Source organism: Callospermophilus lateralis, chromosome 4, assembly GCF_048772815.1.
Source record: "Callospermophilus lateralis isolate mCalLat2 chromosome 4, mCalLat2.hap1, whole genome shotgun sequence".
Classification (NCBI taxonomy): domain Eukaryota; kingdom Metazoa; phylum Chordata; class Mammalia; order Rodentia; family Sciuridae; genus Callospermophilus; species Callospermophilus lateralis.
Genome location: NC_135308.1, coordinates 114,238,521 through 114,255,468, shown reverse-complemented (window position 1 = coordinate 114,255,468; position 16,948 = coordinate 114,238,521). Strand labels below are relative to the sequence as shown.

The 16,948-nt window shown below is 35.9% G+C and overlaps 1 protein-coding gene across 1 annotated transcript in view; it reads left to right on the top strand.

Moving 5' to 3' along the window:
* Positions 1–8,051: 8,051 nt before the first annotated feature.
* The window catches only part of Tafa2 (TAFA chemokine like family member 2), a 133,610-nt gene continuing 124,713 nt past the window's right edge, over positions 8,052–16,948 (top strand). The window contains exon 1 of the mRNA XM_076855403.1: positions 8,052–8,163. Coding sequence (XP_076711518.1) covers positions 8,058–8,163 — 106 coding nt within the window. The 5' untranslated portion in view covers positions 8,052–8,057. The remainder of the gene's footprint in view (positions 8,164–16,948) is intronic.

Below are 16,948 nucleotides of genomic sequence, written 5' to 3'. Positions count from 1 at the left end.
ATCCAAAAGGTGGGTTCATCTCAAGATGTTGACATAGAAAATATAATGAACATTTTAAACCATCTGTGTCAATTCAGAAAGGGTTGAGAAACTTACTTCCAAAATATATGTTTCGAAGTTACTGAAGAAAATGTGCCCTACTTAGGTTAATAATATTACTGGTGTAAGAAAATGCAATTTTATAAGCTTTTGATGATAATTTACAAAACAAGAAGTCTATATTCTAGTTCTTTAACAGGGAGGTTCTGATAATGTGCTTTGTAGTATGATTGAAAATACTATAATGTGATGTTACTGAATATATGATGCATAATGAAAAAATGAATAGAGATAGTAAAAATAATTGAGGTAACATGCAACTTATGGAATATATATATACATATTTGTGAATGTATATATTTATAGCACAGCACAGTGTTATTAGTAGAGTTACATGATTATTTATGAATTTGTTGCTACATATTTCTTACAGCAACATGCTTCTGTGAGTCCCTTGTGCTTTACTATCTTTGTCAATTTAATATTATCTCTAACTTTCTATCCCTCTCAATACTGATATTATTGTCTACCTCAAAAATAATTACTATTTTAGTAAGTAATTTTTATATATTAGATATAGCTATAGTATTTTTCACAAAATGAAAATCAGGTTAAAATTGGATACAGCAACATAGGGAAACATTGGTCTAGATGTCAGATTTAGTAGGATTATTATAGTAACCTATTAGGTAGAACAAAAAATGATTTCAGTTTGGAGGATATATTCTCTTTTCTATAAAAAGTAAAAGTAATTGGGATGGGGATGTGGCTCAAGCGGTAGCACGCTCGCCTGGCATGCGTTTGATCCTCAGCACCACATACAAATAAAGATGTTGTATTTGCCGAAAACTAAAAAATTTTCTCTCTCTGTCTCTTTCTCTCTCTCTCTCTCTCTCTCTTTAAAAGTAAAAGTAATAATAACAATTATAAATTTATATTCATATTATGCTTTAGGTTTACAAAATCTTTTATGAATTATTTGACCTCATTTGAAAGCCAGCCTTCACAATCCACCATCCAATCCACCATCACTTTGATATCTTTAGCTTCTCCCTTTATTCTGGCTCTCTGCTGTCACATGTTCAAGTCTCTCTAGCCACCACTCCACCTTTACTTTCCTTCTTTGCATTTTGTCTGTGACAAGTCATCTCATCTGTTTCAGTTTCCTCATCTCCGACTTCATCTTCCATTATTCCACCAACCTGTACACTGTTCTTATCATTGCTATTTGTAGTTGCTGAATATAGTGAAAATTTGATTTTTTACATTAAAAGATATAATGAAACTTTTCCATTAAAAATTTCATCTCCTGTATTCTGATGATAAAATCAATATATCAGTTCCTTCATTGAATATACCTTGAGATCTGGGATCCAGATGACATTCTATCTTGAGCAATGCCTAATAGGGTTTCTGCCCTCATGGAAATTACATTTTAATGGGAAGAAAATTTGTTTATATAAATATATAAAAATATTTAAAGAAATAAGTAAGTTAACTTCAGATCATGATGACAGAAAAGATACAGCAGGATTTGAGGAAAGAAAGACACGGCATGCAGGCAGTCTCCCTGCACTCTGGCTAGCAGGACAGTCAGGAGGTGGTGTCTGGAGGTGTCATGACAAGCAGATCACCATGCAAAGACTGGAGGGAGAGCCTACAGACACAGCAAACATCGAGAGCAAGGACTAGAATGACAGAAGGAAGGCCAGCATGGCTGAAGGGTAGAGATTGTGGGGAATAGGGACATGAAGGGAAGTCAGACAGGTTGAAGGGCGAGATGATGGGCTCTTCTTTTTCAGTAGGAAATTTAGGTTTTCTTCTCATTTCAGTGAGGAATTAAATTTGGAGGTTTTCAGCAAGGGGTGTTTGTTAGGGAGGGGGTATTACATGATTGGATTTACATTTCATAAAGATCATTCTGAGCCCTTGCTTTATCAATTGTAGGATTCTACCTTAAGGATTGACTTCTGTACTGAATTTGTTTGTTAAAGCTCGTGCCATTGTAATTAGTTAAGACTGGGTTTGTCTGAATGTTAGTTGAATGTAGAGAAATGTTCTATAGACAGGCTTTAATATATTGCCTGGCATGACACCGCCCCCCCTCCTCCCGAAATGTCTTAAGTTCAAGGGGAGAACAGGTGTGTGGAGTCCAGACTGCTAATTTTTATTTCCTTCAGACATCAGGCTTCCTCCCCCTTTTCTTTCCACACTCTCTTCCATAGACCAGTTAAACTTTGTGTTTCTATGGGGAAATGATCTTTCCCGGAACATAACGGTTTTTAAATTCTTGGGTTTTTTTTTTTTTTCAATTAAATGTGTTTTTCAGATGGGAGAGAGTAGGAGGGTTTTAAATCATCCAGAAGTCTGAAATCTCAGTGAGGATCACCAAAACATGTAGCATAAGGGGGGAAGGGGAGAAAGTCTGGGAGACTGAATTGTCCTCCACTTTGACAGATTTTTGCTTCCCCATCCTGCGCTCTCAAGGTTACCATTTCTCAATTGTCCCTTTTCCCTTATGTTGCTTGCAAGCTGCTGCTGCCCGAGGAGCAATTTCAAGGTTTCATCTTCTGTATTTATCTTTCAGTTTTCAGTTTCTTTTCACTCAGTTTTTGAAGTTGCACTTAAATTTTGCTGTTTTTGCAGACGAATGTGACCATTCCAAGTGATGGGAGAAACTTTTAAAGTGAGACTGGTGGTTAGCAAATAGGATGAGAAGGGATGCCCTCCCTCTGCGCTCTTGTACAAGGTCAGGAAGAAAGGTATCACTCAGCTCCCTAACCCCCAACCCACTTTGCAATTGCCTCTACCAAAAATCCTCAATCACCCCGTTACATTTCACTTTCTTCAAACTTGATGTTAATTTAAAAATCAGAGAAAACCTTTAAAAATTTAATTCCTCCTTTTTCTTTATTTTTTTTTCAGTTGGACCTGTCTCCTTCCACTTCTTTCCCTCACTTTCTTCCTGTTTGTTGTTTCCTACTTTGATCCTAGATACCACATGTTCTTGCTTCTTGTTCCTGTGGTGGGGAAATGAGGTATTTGGTTATAAGGCAACACCAACCTTCAAGAAGTTTTCATTTTCCAGCTTTTGTATTGGGCTATACCTTGAATCAGGGTGTGTATATTCACAAATGGATAGGGAACAGTCCCTGTTTTCAGGGATCATATGTGAGAATGTTAAATGAAGACAAGGAAATAGACTATACAGTGTGGCAAGTGGGTCTTGTATATAAAGAAGGATACATCAATGTTTATAGCACCTCAATTCACAATAGCTAAACTATGGAACCAACCTAGATGCCCTTTAACAGATGAATGCATAAAGAAAATGTGGTACTTATACACAATGGAATATTACTCAGTCTTAAAGAAGAATGAAATTATGGCATTTGCAGGTAAATAGATGGAGGTGGCAAATATCATGCTAAGTGAATAAGCCAAACACACAAAAAAACAAAGGCCAAATGTTTTCTCTGATACATGGATGCTGATTCACAACGGGGAATGGGTAGGGAAGAATAAAGGAACTTTGAATTGTGCAGAAGGGAGTGAGGGGAGGAGAGGGAGTGGGGAGATGGAAAGGATGGTGGAATGAGATGGACATTATTACCCTATATACATGTATGATTAAATGTAATCATACATGTATATAGGGTAATAATGTCTGTACCATGTACAGCCAGAGAAAGGAGAAGTTGTGCTCCATTTGTGTATAATGTTTTAAAATGCATTCTACTGTCACATATAACTAATTAGAACAAATTAAGAAATTAAAAAAAAAGGACACACACAATGGTGTTGAACAAATCCTATGTAAGGAATTCCCATCTGCACCATGACCAATGACTAGAAGTTAGCCATTTTAAAGACTGGGATGGGGTGAGTGGCTGAGATATGTCAGGTGATCTAAGGTGAGATTTATCTGGAAGCCACTGAGGAAATTTCTTAGAGTTGAAAGATAGATAATGAATATGTGTGGATACAAAGATGGGGAGAATTGTCATAAAATAAGATTAGAATTATCAAAAGATTAGAGGCACAAAGAAGGTGGTCCACGCATGCAATGCCAGCTGCTCAAGAGGCAGATGCAGGAGGATTGCAAGTCTGAGGCCAGCCTCAGCAAGTTAGTGAGGACCTAACTTGCAAGTTAGTGAGACCCCATCTCAAAATAAAAAAATAAGGGTTGGGGATGTGGTTCAGTGGTGAAGTACTCCTGGATTCAATCGTCAATATCAAAACAAAACAAAACAAAACAAAGAACCAACAAAACAGAGCAAAACCCTGAGACAAGATTTTTATACCCTGCTAAAGACTATGGGTTCCCCCCCACACTTATAGAGGAAAATTATGTGGAGGTTTTAAGCAATGGTGTTTCGTGATCACAGTTCCTAATATGACTGCAGCATAGAGAATGACATATGGATTTAAGTCTATAGGAAGGTGATATGTGTGGTAGGGGGTGTGGGTAGGATACTGTGGCCAGGGAGAAATGTCAGTTGTCTGAATTGCAGTATTGCCGTCAGGGTTGGTGTAAGTGTATGCATGTAATGACATTCAGGAGAAGGTAGTGGCAATTCATGGTGATTGACTGGAACAAGGATGGGAAGGTAAGAGAAGGAGAAGGTAGTGTTCTTACAGCCTTCCAAATGTTGACCTTCATTCTCCTTTCTTTCTTTACTTTGACAGCCTGATGACTTTGTGGGTGTTTCCATTTCCATATGTCTAGTTATCAGTCTGACCAACTGTCAGTTCTGTCATCTCATTTGGTGGGTACACAATGGCATGGAAAAAATGATGGGTCATTGACCTCAGAGCAGAGGCTATTTGCTATGGGAAAGCTATTATCAAGAATTATGCTAAGCAGCTCTTCCTGTCAGATGGGTTTTGCTGTTCATTCTGATACATGATACATGTACAGAAAGATTTCAGGATTGGATACAGAAGGAGAGGCAGGTAGTTGGAAAATATGGAAAAAAGAGAATTTTAAAACTAATAAAGTGCTGACAGGAAACAAAGGCAATAGAATGGAAGGTTTGAAATGGGCGTTTTGTTAATGAGAGAGCGAGTGAGTACTAAGCCATATTATTATTAAAACTCAATATTTCTCTAAGAGGATCCCTGAGGACACTAGTGTCCTGTGTTCGTTACTCGGGGAAAAGTTTTCTGGAAAATGTTTCTGAGAAGGCACGTTTAACAATATGCATCTTAAAATTAAATTTGTTGAACCCAGAATTTTACAAATATATTTCTCCCTTTGTTTTTCACTAAGACAGTGTTAATAGTCTGTGGAACTGCTGTCTTACAGAAGGAGAATAGGATATGCTGATAGAATTAAGCAGGGATCATAGTAACAGGTAACATTTATTGAACATTTGTTATCTGCTAAGCCTAGTGTTAAACTTAACATGGACTTTTTAAAATTTGGTCTTCATACCAACAATATTGTAAAAATAGGTATTATTCTTATTTTGCTGACAATGACAATATTATAAATTATTAAATAATTTGTTCAAAGTCACATGGGGGAAACTTGATTCAAACCCATTGCCAATAAAATTGATACTGCTGGTTACCATTGATGAGTCCTGCTTCCTCAGGTGTTAAAGTATAACATCAGAGAAGCACACCAAGGCAAGCATATAAAGCAGTGTTTATTTAAGACTTCTCCTGGAAGGGCAAAAGGGGCCATTGCTGGTATTCTGGTATCCCAAAAAAGCATTCTGCTTTTTTTTAAAAAAACATGTCCGAGGCTTCCTTTGTTCTCCTACTCTCTTCCCCTCATCTGTCTCCTTCTTTCATACATGACGAGGCCCAGGAGATGCTCAGTGGGATGGCCAAAAAGTGGGAAACAGGTGAGCTGGAGAGAGGAGTGATCTGGGTAGGAAGGGGGTCCTGGGTGAATTAATTAGTAATTCCAGACTGCTCAGGAGTTACTTCCTTAACAATTCTTTAGGATGGGCAGTAGAAGCCCTGCTTTGGGAACATTAACATTTCAATCTCCCATCAGCACAGTTTCCAATCTTTGGACTCAAACCGATTTGTTCTGTTTTCTTCAATCTGGTTCGATTTATCTATCTACCCTGACTACCTGTTTTTTAATTCTGGCTTCACAATAATGATAATAATAATACCTATCCCATTATGTTGATACGAGGATTAAAGGAAAGAATCCATGTAAATTAATTTTAAAGCTTAAATATCTGTCCCCTTGTACTTTTTTTTTTTCTTAACATGTTACAAGATTAAGATCCATGGAAAGTTTGCAGCCATAGGTGTTACGGAAACTCCCTTTGATCATGTCATGAAGGAGACAGGTTTTTCAAAGACTGAAGGACCAAATAGAACCAAATACTGAATATTTTCTAACAGTGAACCCTCAGTATATGCAGTCAGTGGGCCAGATATTATACATACATTACCTCATAGAAGAAACTTAAGCAGGAGAATCAAAAATCTTGCATTAGGAACTAAAGCAGGAGTTGAAAGAGAGAAAGAAGGGAGGAAGAGAGGAAAGAAGGAAATCTAATAGTGTAATGATCACATAATTAGAAACTGATAGAACCTACATTCAAATTCAGACAGTCCAACTCAGGAATTCCTGTTTTTAATCCTACAATATTGCTTCCTTGCCATATAAATTAATGTATACAACTTTCCCTTGTTAATAAATGTAAGCATATATCTCTATTAACATATGTAAGATATTTATATTTTCATGCATTATCCATGTAAAAGACTTCTCTGAGATTGTATACCCAACATTGCTACCACTGGGTCATATTTTTGAAGATGGAGAATTTTTTTTGGAGGTAAAGGTGTGAGGAAAGGGTAACTTAAGGAATTCAGGAGGAAAAGAAATGCAGTTAGGTAAGGAAGTGACCCCAGGCAATTTCATTAGAAACAGGGTAGATGTAAAGTCAAGCCAAAATGGAGTTCTTTGTGGGATCTGAGACTGAAAGGCACTGGGTTATACACATATCTTTTATCTCTCTCCATAAATAAATGTACATCAAATCTCTTTCATTGTTAGTTCTGCTTTTTCCTAGAAATGTAGTGGCTTATGTAAGGATACTAAAATTATATAGTTCTGAGTTTGAATTTTTACTCTATCATTAAATGCAACCTCAGGAAAATTTCCAAATTGCATCAGCTATAAAATGGGAATGGACATACCTATGTCCCAGTTTATTTTCCTAAAAGACAAAAGAAATAATATATAATGTGCAGGTGAGAGTAGGTGAACTTTTATTATTGATAACTATCATATTTTTTTTGCTTTCCTGAGTTTTATGGGCTCAATTTGAAAACATTAATAACATTAATTAGGCATTTTTTTGTTCAGCCTTTTCATTTTTCTCCTATTTCTAATAAAGTACAGAGAGGTGGATTCTAACAACTTTGTGTCTCCAGGAACAGAATTGCCACATTTGTTGAGTAGATTAGTTTGCAGTTAAGGAAGCTCTGTCACTAGATGATTTTTAGAAGCCTATTACAGAAAATAGATTTGAAGTGACTTTATTCTGTGCAGGAATTCATTTGAAGTGACTTTATTCTGTGCAGGAATTCATTTCGATAAAATTTAAATTTTATCTAAATTGTTTACCCTAACCATGTGACTTGGTGTCAAAGAAAGATTCTTTAGGAAAAAAAGTAAAACAATAAATCATTTACTTAAAGAGTATTCAAATGAGTATGTCCTACATTTTGTTAATAAGTCAAATCTATGTTTATATGGAGAAAAAATGGTAATATTTCTGAATTGATTTAGGCAGTTATTAAGTTGGTACAGTCTAACTCAGGTAGGACTTTGCTTAACTCTTGCTTCATGTCAAGGTGCTTTGAAAGAGTTTCACGTGCCCTCTTCATGTTGTAGAAAGCAAACGATTTCAAGTGCAAGAAATACAATTTTCAGGAGTTATGTATATAAAGGTGTCACGGAAGGTTTAAATGCAGTAGAATTATAATAGAAATGCAATGATTTACTGAAGATCTTTATTTTTTTTTTAATTTGCAGGATGAGTAAGAGATACTTACAGAAAGCAACAAAAGGAAAACTGCTAATAATAATATTCATTGTAACCTTGTGGGGGAAAGTTGTATCCAGCGCAAACCATCATAAAGGTAAGCTCTTCTGTTTCCTTTCTCAGCTCAGTGCTGAAGTGGACTCCCCTTAACACAGACTATCTTGTTTTGCCTTCACTGGTCTGTTACATTTTATTAGGTGTGGATCCCCTCTGACAATTTTCTTTAAGTAAAAATGCAGAGAGTTATCCTTAAGATGACTTTGGTAGAGGAAACATGGTATTTCCAGAATTACTGCCATTTCTATAAATGCTGTTGAAAGAGTATAAAATCTTACCTCTATCTTTCCTTCCCTTTTAAGATAGTAATGTTAAACATGTTGAATTGGTGTGTAATAAAGATGAGTTTCAGATTGCTGTCATCCTCATAAAGAAGGCATCTTTAATGATATGTATTTTAATAATACATACAGAGCACATATAAAATTTCTTTCTACACTTTTTGTGGCCAGAGTGCCTCTTCCACCACCATCTGGACACCTCCTCTAGCCCCATCTGCATCAGGCTCAATTCTGGCATAGAATAGAGTAGGGATATTTGTTCTATATACATGTGCTAAGATTGACAGCTCAAAATTATGCCCTTCCTGCCTCTTTCCTGGCCATCAGGCTCAGTATAATGAATAACTGCTTTTTCCAGATGAGTTAAAATGGGACTGTTTCTGAACTGTACCTACTATAATCAAGTATTCATAACCTGAGAAGTCAATTTAGATTTTTCTATGAAATATGGTTTTATAATTCAGTTCTAAGTCCACTATAAAGTCTAGAGACCATCAACTTACTTTCTTATTCTACTTATGGGAAAAGGGGGGAATTAAGACTGCTTTGAACCCTGTAACACTTAAATTAGTTACACATGTGCATTAATTAGCATTATGTGGAACATTAACACCAAGGAGAGGAGAGATGTAATATGAGGGAGTGATGCCTATAAAACAAATCTCTTCCTCTTGTATTTAAAGCCAAAAGAGATATCTTTTGAAATAGAATTTTATGAAGAATTCCTTCATATAATTCTGGTTTTGACCCACCATGTGTGTATCTTAATTTACATAATATTTTAAATGTAGCATACTATTAATCAAACATTAAATGCTTGACAATTTAGTGACTCAGGAGACTGAGAGAGGAGGATTTAAGTTCAAGGACAGCCTTAGCAACTTAGTGGGACTCTAAGCAACTTAGTGAGACTCTAAGCAACTTAGTGAGACTTTGTCTCAAAATAATAAAAAAAATCTTTAACAGCTATTATGTATGTAAAATTAAAAAGATGATGTGAAGAATAATAATAAAGAAGAGATAGAGAGATGAAGTGCAGAGTAGGGAAGGTGGCAGAATGGCTCTTTGTCCAAGAAGTCACGTTTATTTATACCAATAGGATATATTAGGTAATTAGTACCATAAACACATTATTGCTTAGAGTATAAGTAACGTTGCTTATTCTGCAGTTACATTTCACAGTTACAATATGCAATGTTAGGAGCTTTGTCCAGTACTCAAGAAAGTCCATTGTCTGAAATTACTGTTAGGTGAGCAGCTCCAGGAGCACCAGAGCTTGGTGAAACATTGTAGTTATCTAATAGACAAGTTTTTCTATTCCTAGGAGCTATGTGCCTGCAATCACGGTTGAGGCTTGATGAGGCTCTAACAAAGAGGCATCTCAGGGCATTGCCATATCAGCTAGACATAACACATATGTTACATATATTATTAGATCCTAAGAGAGATTACAGGGCATTCTAAGGGTGGGAAATAGGGTGCCTGCTACCCTCCAGGAGTTTTCTCACCAGGGGATTGCTTCCCTGTACATTTCCACAGTCAGAATCCCTACAAGATGCCAAGAAGAACAATCCCTGTGATCCCACATTTGCAACAGTGAACCAATTTAAGGACAAAGTAGTGTTAAATACCTTTTCAAAGAGTTGCACACTGTTGGGGCCCAGCCCCGACTTGAGCTTAACAAGAGAAGACACTATCCCTATTGGCCTTGATGGTCATGGTCACCCCAGTGCCCATTCCTAACCTGTTATACTGAAAGAAGTAGGAGGGATTCATAAGAATTGTGCCTGGCCCAGAAAATCTTCCTGAAAAAGATCTTTCTCATCTAGAAAGCCAAATGGTGAGGTCCCTTTCATAAAGATGAGAATCATTCATAAAGTTGCCCAAAGTGTATATTTAATACCGTTGTTAAAGTTACTTTACTTTTAAAAATTTTTAAGTTGTTTTATGTTCTATGCTAACTCCAAAACTAAGATCCTTTCTTATTATTTGCCAAGAACATACTTTAATACAAGAACTTACACATTAGCTCAGGAAACTTGGTTAAATTACCAAATCCAAGACATTTTATAAGGTAGAGTTCAGGATTGTTTTGCTGTTTCATTTCCACATTGCCATTGATGTTTTGGGTGAAGATTTTACAAAAGATTTCTCCCTTGCTCTTTCTCCCTCCCCCTCCCTTCCTCCTTTCTTTCTTTTCCACCTTTACATTTTTCATATAAAATTCCCTATTTGTATTGAACTATTTTACACATAAAATATTAAGGGTAATATATATAGTAGTCATAGCACAGGTTCATAAAGTGAACATTACTAATGCTCTCACTTGTCAATTGAGAAATGTTGCATTTGATACTTTAGAAACTTGCTGTCTCTGCTCTGGCTTCATTCCTACAGTTCCTTCTTACTCAGGATAACCATCATTCTAAATGTTGCAATTATAATTCCTTGGCTTCTATTAATAATTTCACTATAAAATATGGATATGCTTCTCCAAATGGCATTTTGCCTACCTTTGGTTGTTTTAAAATTTGTATAAATAGTATAATACTATAAATCATTTTCTTCAATTTATTATTTTGTTCAACAATGTTTGTCAAATTTGTTACAGTTGATATGCAGCATTGTAGTGATAGTATATTAGTTTTTTATAGTTGATCCACATTTTATTATATGAAGCCTCCACAGACTCAGTATTTATTCTCTTGTATATGAACATTTGGTGTTTGATTTTATTGCAAATCTGAGCAATGATTCCATGAGCATTCATGGCCTTTTCCTTTGGTGTACTTGTGCAAGGTTTTCTTGAGGTAACATTCTCAGGAGCAAAATTGCTGGGTCACAGTGCAAACATATCTTCAATTTCACCAAATAATGCCAAATGTTTTTCCAATGTGATAGTTCTAATAAAATTGTTCAAGGTATTTTCTGTTCATCTTTTCAATCCCTGTCGTTATATTTCCTCTTTCAGTCTGAGTATTGCTTACTTGTGCAGTATATCTTTGGGTTTTGGATTAGTGTCCCTAGATTTGTCAATTTTATTAGTTTTCAAAGGACCAGATTTTGTCTTTTCTGATCCTTACATTTATATATTTTTGCATTTCTTTAATTTCTGCTCTTTATTGTTTCATTAATCTATTTGTTTTTTTACTTGTATAACAAACCCTTTAAATTATGCTTACCATATGCTAAGCACTTGTTTTGGTGATTTAAAACTTGGATTTTTTCAGTGGTCCTATAAAAAGCCCTGGCTGCCTGAGATTTCATATACTATGAGTATTAGATCTAAAGTTATTTATATAGTTAATTTCATGGACCAATAAATAATAAAACTCATCTCCCCAAAGACCTAAATGGTTATAGTTGCATAAGGTCTGCTTATTAAGCTCTTAGAGGACAGAATGGCTGGGGCGCTATCTCCCTAGGTATGAAGTCAAGACCTTGAAGACACCTGAAATATCTGGCCCTTGGAAAGATGAATTTACATTCTAAATGATAGAATTTTTCTGTTTTCAGAAGGGGCAGAAAATATCTTTCTTTCTTTTATATACACAAACACATCAGCTATTCTCTGTCACTCATCTTCAGAGGAGTCATTGTTTACCTTGGACATTAGATGGACTTTTACAAGGGACAGAGGGCAGAGCAGGCTGATTCACCTACTAGTTATTGTGAGGTAGTGAATAAGGAATCAGCTTTTGATCATACACCTCTGTGAGTGAGAGAAAGTGTCTCACCGAGTTGCTTAGTGCCTTGCTTTTGCTGAGGCTGACTTTGAACTCACAATCATCCTGCTTCAGCCTCCCAAGCTGCTCAGATTACAGGTGTGCACCACCATGCCCAGCTTTATAACCACTTTTACAGAGCAGACACTGATAAGGAAATGTTAAAGTATCATCACAAGTTGCCTAGTTGGTAAACAACACAGACAGGATTCAAATCTAGGCAGTCTTACACCACACAATTGTGATATTTATTGAGTAGTGAATTTCTTTCTATTTATACTATTTGGGATTTGGTTGATGTCCTGAGTCTCCGGATTAGTATTTCTCATGAACTTTAAAGTTTTAGATTGTATCTCTTGCTGCTTACTCTCCACAGCTAGACCTGTTTTTGGGTGTTAGGTTTGGTTCGCCTCTCATACCGTTGTATCTCATCACTTTTCCAGTCTCTCTGTGCAGTGTTTGGAATACTTATTCTTATCATCTTTATGCTATACTAATCCTGTATTCCCTTGGTTCGAATCTGCTCTTTAATCCACATAATGAGTTTGTTTCATTTATTGTATGCTACTAAAAGTTTTTGTCTTGCTAATTTGTTTGCATTTGATAATTTTATTCTCATGCTTTCAGTTTCTTCTTTATACCTATATCTATAATATATATTTCCCCTAAAGATTACATTTTATAAAATTTTTGTGTTTTCTTTCCAGTGACTTTCCTTCTATATTATTTATTATAGAGTTTTGTGGTTATTTTTTAAATTTTGTGAGCTAATGTCTGTTGGAATCATGTTTCTGAGAATTTTCTTTAGACCTTTGATCAGGATACATTCTTCTAGAGATGATTTGCATATCATATATCTTAGGTAGGGTTCCCTAAAAGCAGAGCCAAGTCAGGAATTCTTATGTAATTTACTAAACAAGTACTCTCAGGAGGAGACAAGGAAAGCAGGATAGAGCAGGGATGAAAACCAAGTACAAATCAAAGAGAGTCTTTGCTGGTGAATCTCGGAGTCTGGTTGTATGGTGAAGCTTTGAAACATTTGCAGAGATAATCTCTCCTTGAGACTAGATGGGCATATGTTTTGCTCTTGTGCCATTGGACTTTGGCTGTTAGTGTGTTCTCCCTGGTAGGAAGTGGTTCTCTTTAGTAGAGGGATGCCTATGAACTGTAGTTAGCTAATTCATAGCAAGTGGAGGAAAGGTGCACGGTGGCTAAAAGATCTTGACAACCCACCAACTGCTAATTCTATTGCAGCCCACTCCTCAGACTTCTCAGATCTACCTGCTTCTCATGTAAGGCCATTCTCTCCAAGATTTTGGTTGGCCCTGATTTCAAAGAAAACTTACTTGAGGTGTCATGGGGACCTCTGCTAATTCAGTTGCTCCCAAAGCCATTACTGAAACTCAGATGCCCACATCTCCCTTTCCTTCAGGTAGCGCTTTATTTATTCAGGAGGATTGCCTGATGTTGGACTGGGGATTCTGAACCCCGGGGCACCACAATCTTAATGCCAGGATAGTTGTACTTGCACACTGATGGAGATAACTGGCCTTTGGAGTGGCACAAATGCCCTAGTGAATCATCCATGTACCTAATATATTCCTTCCTGTCTCAGAACATAGCAGCCACCCTATTCTTCCTGATTTCCAGTGTCATTTGTTCTATCATTTGTGTGTGTGTGTGGTGCTGGGAATTGAACCAGGGCTTTGTGCATGTGATGCAAACACTCTGCCAACTGAGCTATATTCACACAATATTTAACTCCTTTGTTTTCTTGCTGGTCCTTGGGTATGAGAAGCCTAGACTGGTCCCCCAGCAACTGAAACTTTTTGTCTAGTGAGACTTTCTCTGTGTCCCTTGGTAAAAGCATCCCTTTCTGGGGGTAAGTCCTCCTAGACCCATAGATTTTATTGATCTTTCTTTGGAAAGAAACAAACATACTAAGATGAGAAACTGAGTAACCCATAATTCTTCCACAAGAGGATATATATCCAGTTTGGATGTATTTTCAGGAATATTTCAGACTGGATATTTCTAATGGAAAAGTTGTTTGTTTACTCAATAATTTTTGAGTACCTACAGTCAGGACTGAGAATATAGCAGTACATAAAAGAGACAAAAATCTTTGTCTTCATGGGGCTTTTATCTGAGAAGTGGGAAATAGATAATAAAAATAAAAAGAAATAAAAGGCTGTGTTTTATGGTATAAATGCTCGGGAAAATATATAAAGGAAGAAAGAGGTCTAGAAAGTGTCCAGGAGGGATTATACTTTTAAATAAGGCCTTTGGGCAAGATTCGTGAAGTTTTCAGCCATGGGAATATCAAGGGGAAGGATGTTCCAAGTAGAACAGCAATAAGTATGAATGCTTTCAAGCATGCCTGGAGTCAATGAGAAATAGCAACCAAGATTGTGTGCATGGAGGAAGAGAGTGGAGGGTAGGTCATTATAGGACAGGTAAGTGTAGAAGATGAAAGAAATGAATAAATAGCTCTACCAAAATACCAGCGCAACAATGTCCTGCTCTCAAGAGCAACCACATGGAGAATGTGTCATCCCCCTTTTCTGAACATTATTTAGAAACACTAGAAATCCAGAGCTTTCGGATTTGAAAAAAACAGATATCTGAAAATCAGAAATTGTTGTCATCTTCTTAATAAAATCTTCTGTGCTTTGGGAACTAATAGTCCCTCACACAAAGACAAATAAGTTTACTTCTTACACTGCCACAGAAAGATTCTGCCCTGAATTCTTAACAATTATATTGAGCTGGGCATTTCAGGGGGAATTAACTCAGAACACTGTGACAGCCAGTCAGAAAATATAAGCAGTATTTCCCCCCTGGAAGCAATTACATTAGGTGTAGCTTCAGATATTGGGGATCAGAGAGGAAGCGTTTTAGTTTAGGACTCCAAGTTCCAAACAGAAAAATATAGCCATTAATCTTAGATGGCTAATATGTTTTCTTGTCTTTTTGTTCCCTATCCACCACATCCAAACAAAATCTAAAGTGAATGAGTCATAGCTAGGTGTTTGTGTTGGAAAAGGATCTATATTTTGTGTGAAAGATACACATAGGTGAGAGTTATACAGAAGGAGAATCCCCCAATAGTTGATTTGATTAGATAAGGTTAATTTTATGTCATCCTCATTGTAATACCCCTCTCATGACTAAATAATAGAATATTGTTTTGTTATTAACCTTAGTTACAACCTTTAATTGAATATTTTCTTTAAACCTATTTTTTTAAATAAATTTGACTTTTAGTTCTATGTCTGGGTTAAATGACATCCATTAGAATGGGGGGGGGTGCCTCTTGTTTCTTGGTTCATTTAGTAGCTTATTTAATCATTCAGCCATACAGGAGAAAAAATATATATTGTGTGTCTGATGATACAAGTATAAGCAAAATAGACACGATCCATGCCTAATGGAGTTTATAGTATATTTAGGAAGAAAAACATTAATTAGATAATCACACCAACACATATTTAATTAAGAATGATTAATGTGTTATAAAAATACAATTTCAGGATGTAAAATGGGTGGAAGGGGTTCAGGAAAATCTTTTCTAAGGAGGAGCATTTGAGCTCAGATCTGAAAGGGGAGTGGGAGTTAAGTAGACTGAGAGTAGGATAAGGTATTAGGCAGGAGCTGCAGCCTGTGCAGAGGTGCTGGGATGTAAGGAAAGAGGATTCTGGAGCTGAAAGAAGAGTGTCTTAGCTGGAGAGCAGAGAGTGAAACCAGTGGTGGTGCTCAGTCTGGAGAGGTGGTGGGAAAGATCCTTTGAATTCTGGTCAAAGTTGAAATTGTTTAGTCCAACTTAGCTAAGATATTACTAGGTTCTATTGGGCTAGTTTGCAGCAGATTATGATGTACACTAATGTTTTAGAACATGGATTTATAATTCATAGTGTTTTAAGAATCTTATTGATGAAAAACAGCTTACTGTCCCAAGAGGAAGAAAAATGGCCAATACATAAAGTAACTGTATTCTGAACTCTCAGAAATGCATTTTGTTATGTATCTTATTGAATTTTCAAAGTAAGGTTTCTTTGAGAAACTTCAGAAACAAACAAACATACCAAGAAGTTAAAAATCAAGTAACCCATAATTCTTCCACAAGAGATTATTAAATTATACTTAGATATAATTTTATCTGGTTCATGAACACATTTTACATATTTGAGAGCACATTATTCATTCATTTACTTATTATGCATGCATTTATTGACACAGACTAGTTGTGAGAGATAATGTTTCCCTTAGTGATTCTGCTTTAAACCATGCAGATAGATTAACATTTCCTGAAGTGGCTTCTGTACCCTGATTTTTAAATTATTTTTTATGTTAAGACATATCATGCTTACATAATAGTGCATAAAATACTACATAATAATAGTAATGCATAAATAATGCATAGTAATGCAAAAAAATATATAAGTGCTCTAAAAATACCTGTAAGACAAATAAATGTGCAATTGTCAACCACAATAAGAAATAGAATATTGTCAGTTCTTTAAAAATGCCTTATCTCTCACTGATGTAACTCTTCTTCCTCAGAGGAACTCCTTTCATGACTAAACAATAGAATTTCATTTTGTTGTCTTAATTATGTAAAAATGGAATCCTACTAATACATTTTTTAAATGTAGTTTGCTTCTTACTCTCACCATTTTCTCTTGAGATTGATCTATGCTGTAATAGGATTCTGTTATATGAATATAGTGAAATGTATCTTTTTTTTTTTTTTTTTACTGTTGATGGAAATTTGGAACTTTCCAGTTGTAGACTGTTATTTCTGTGGACATAATTTGTA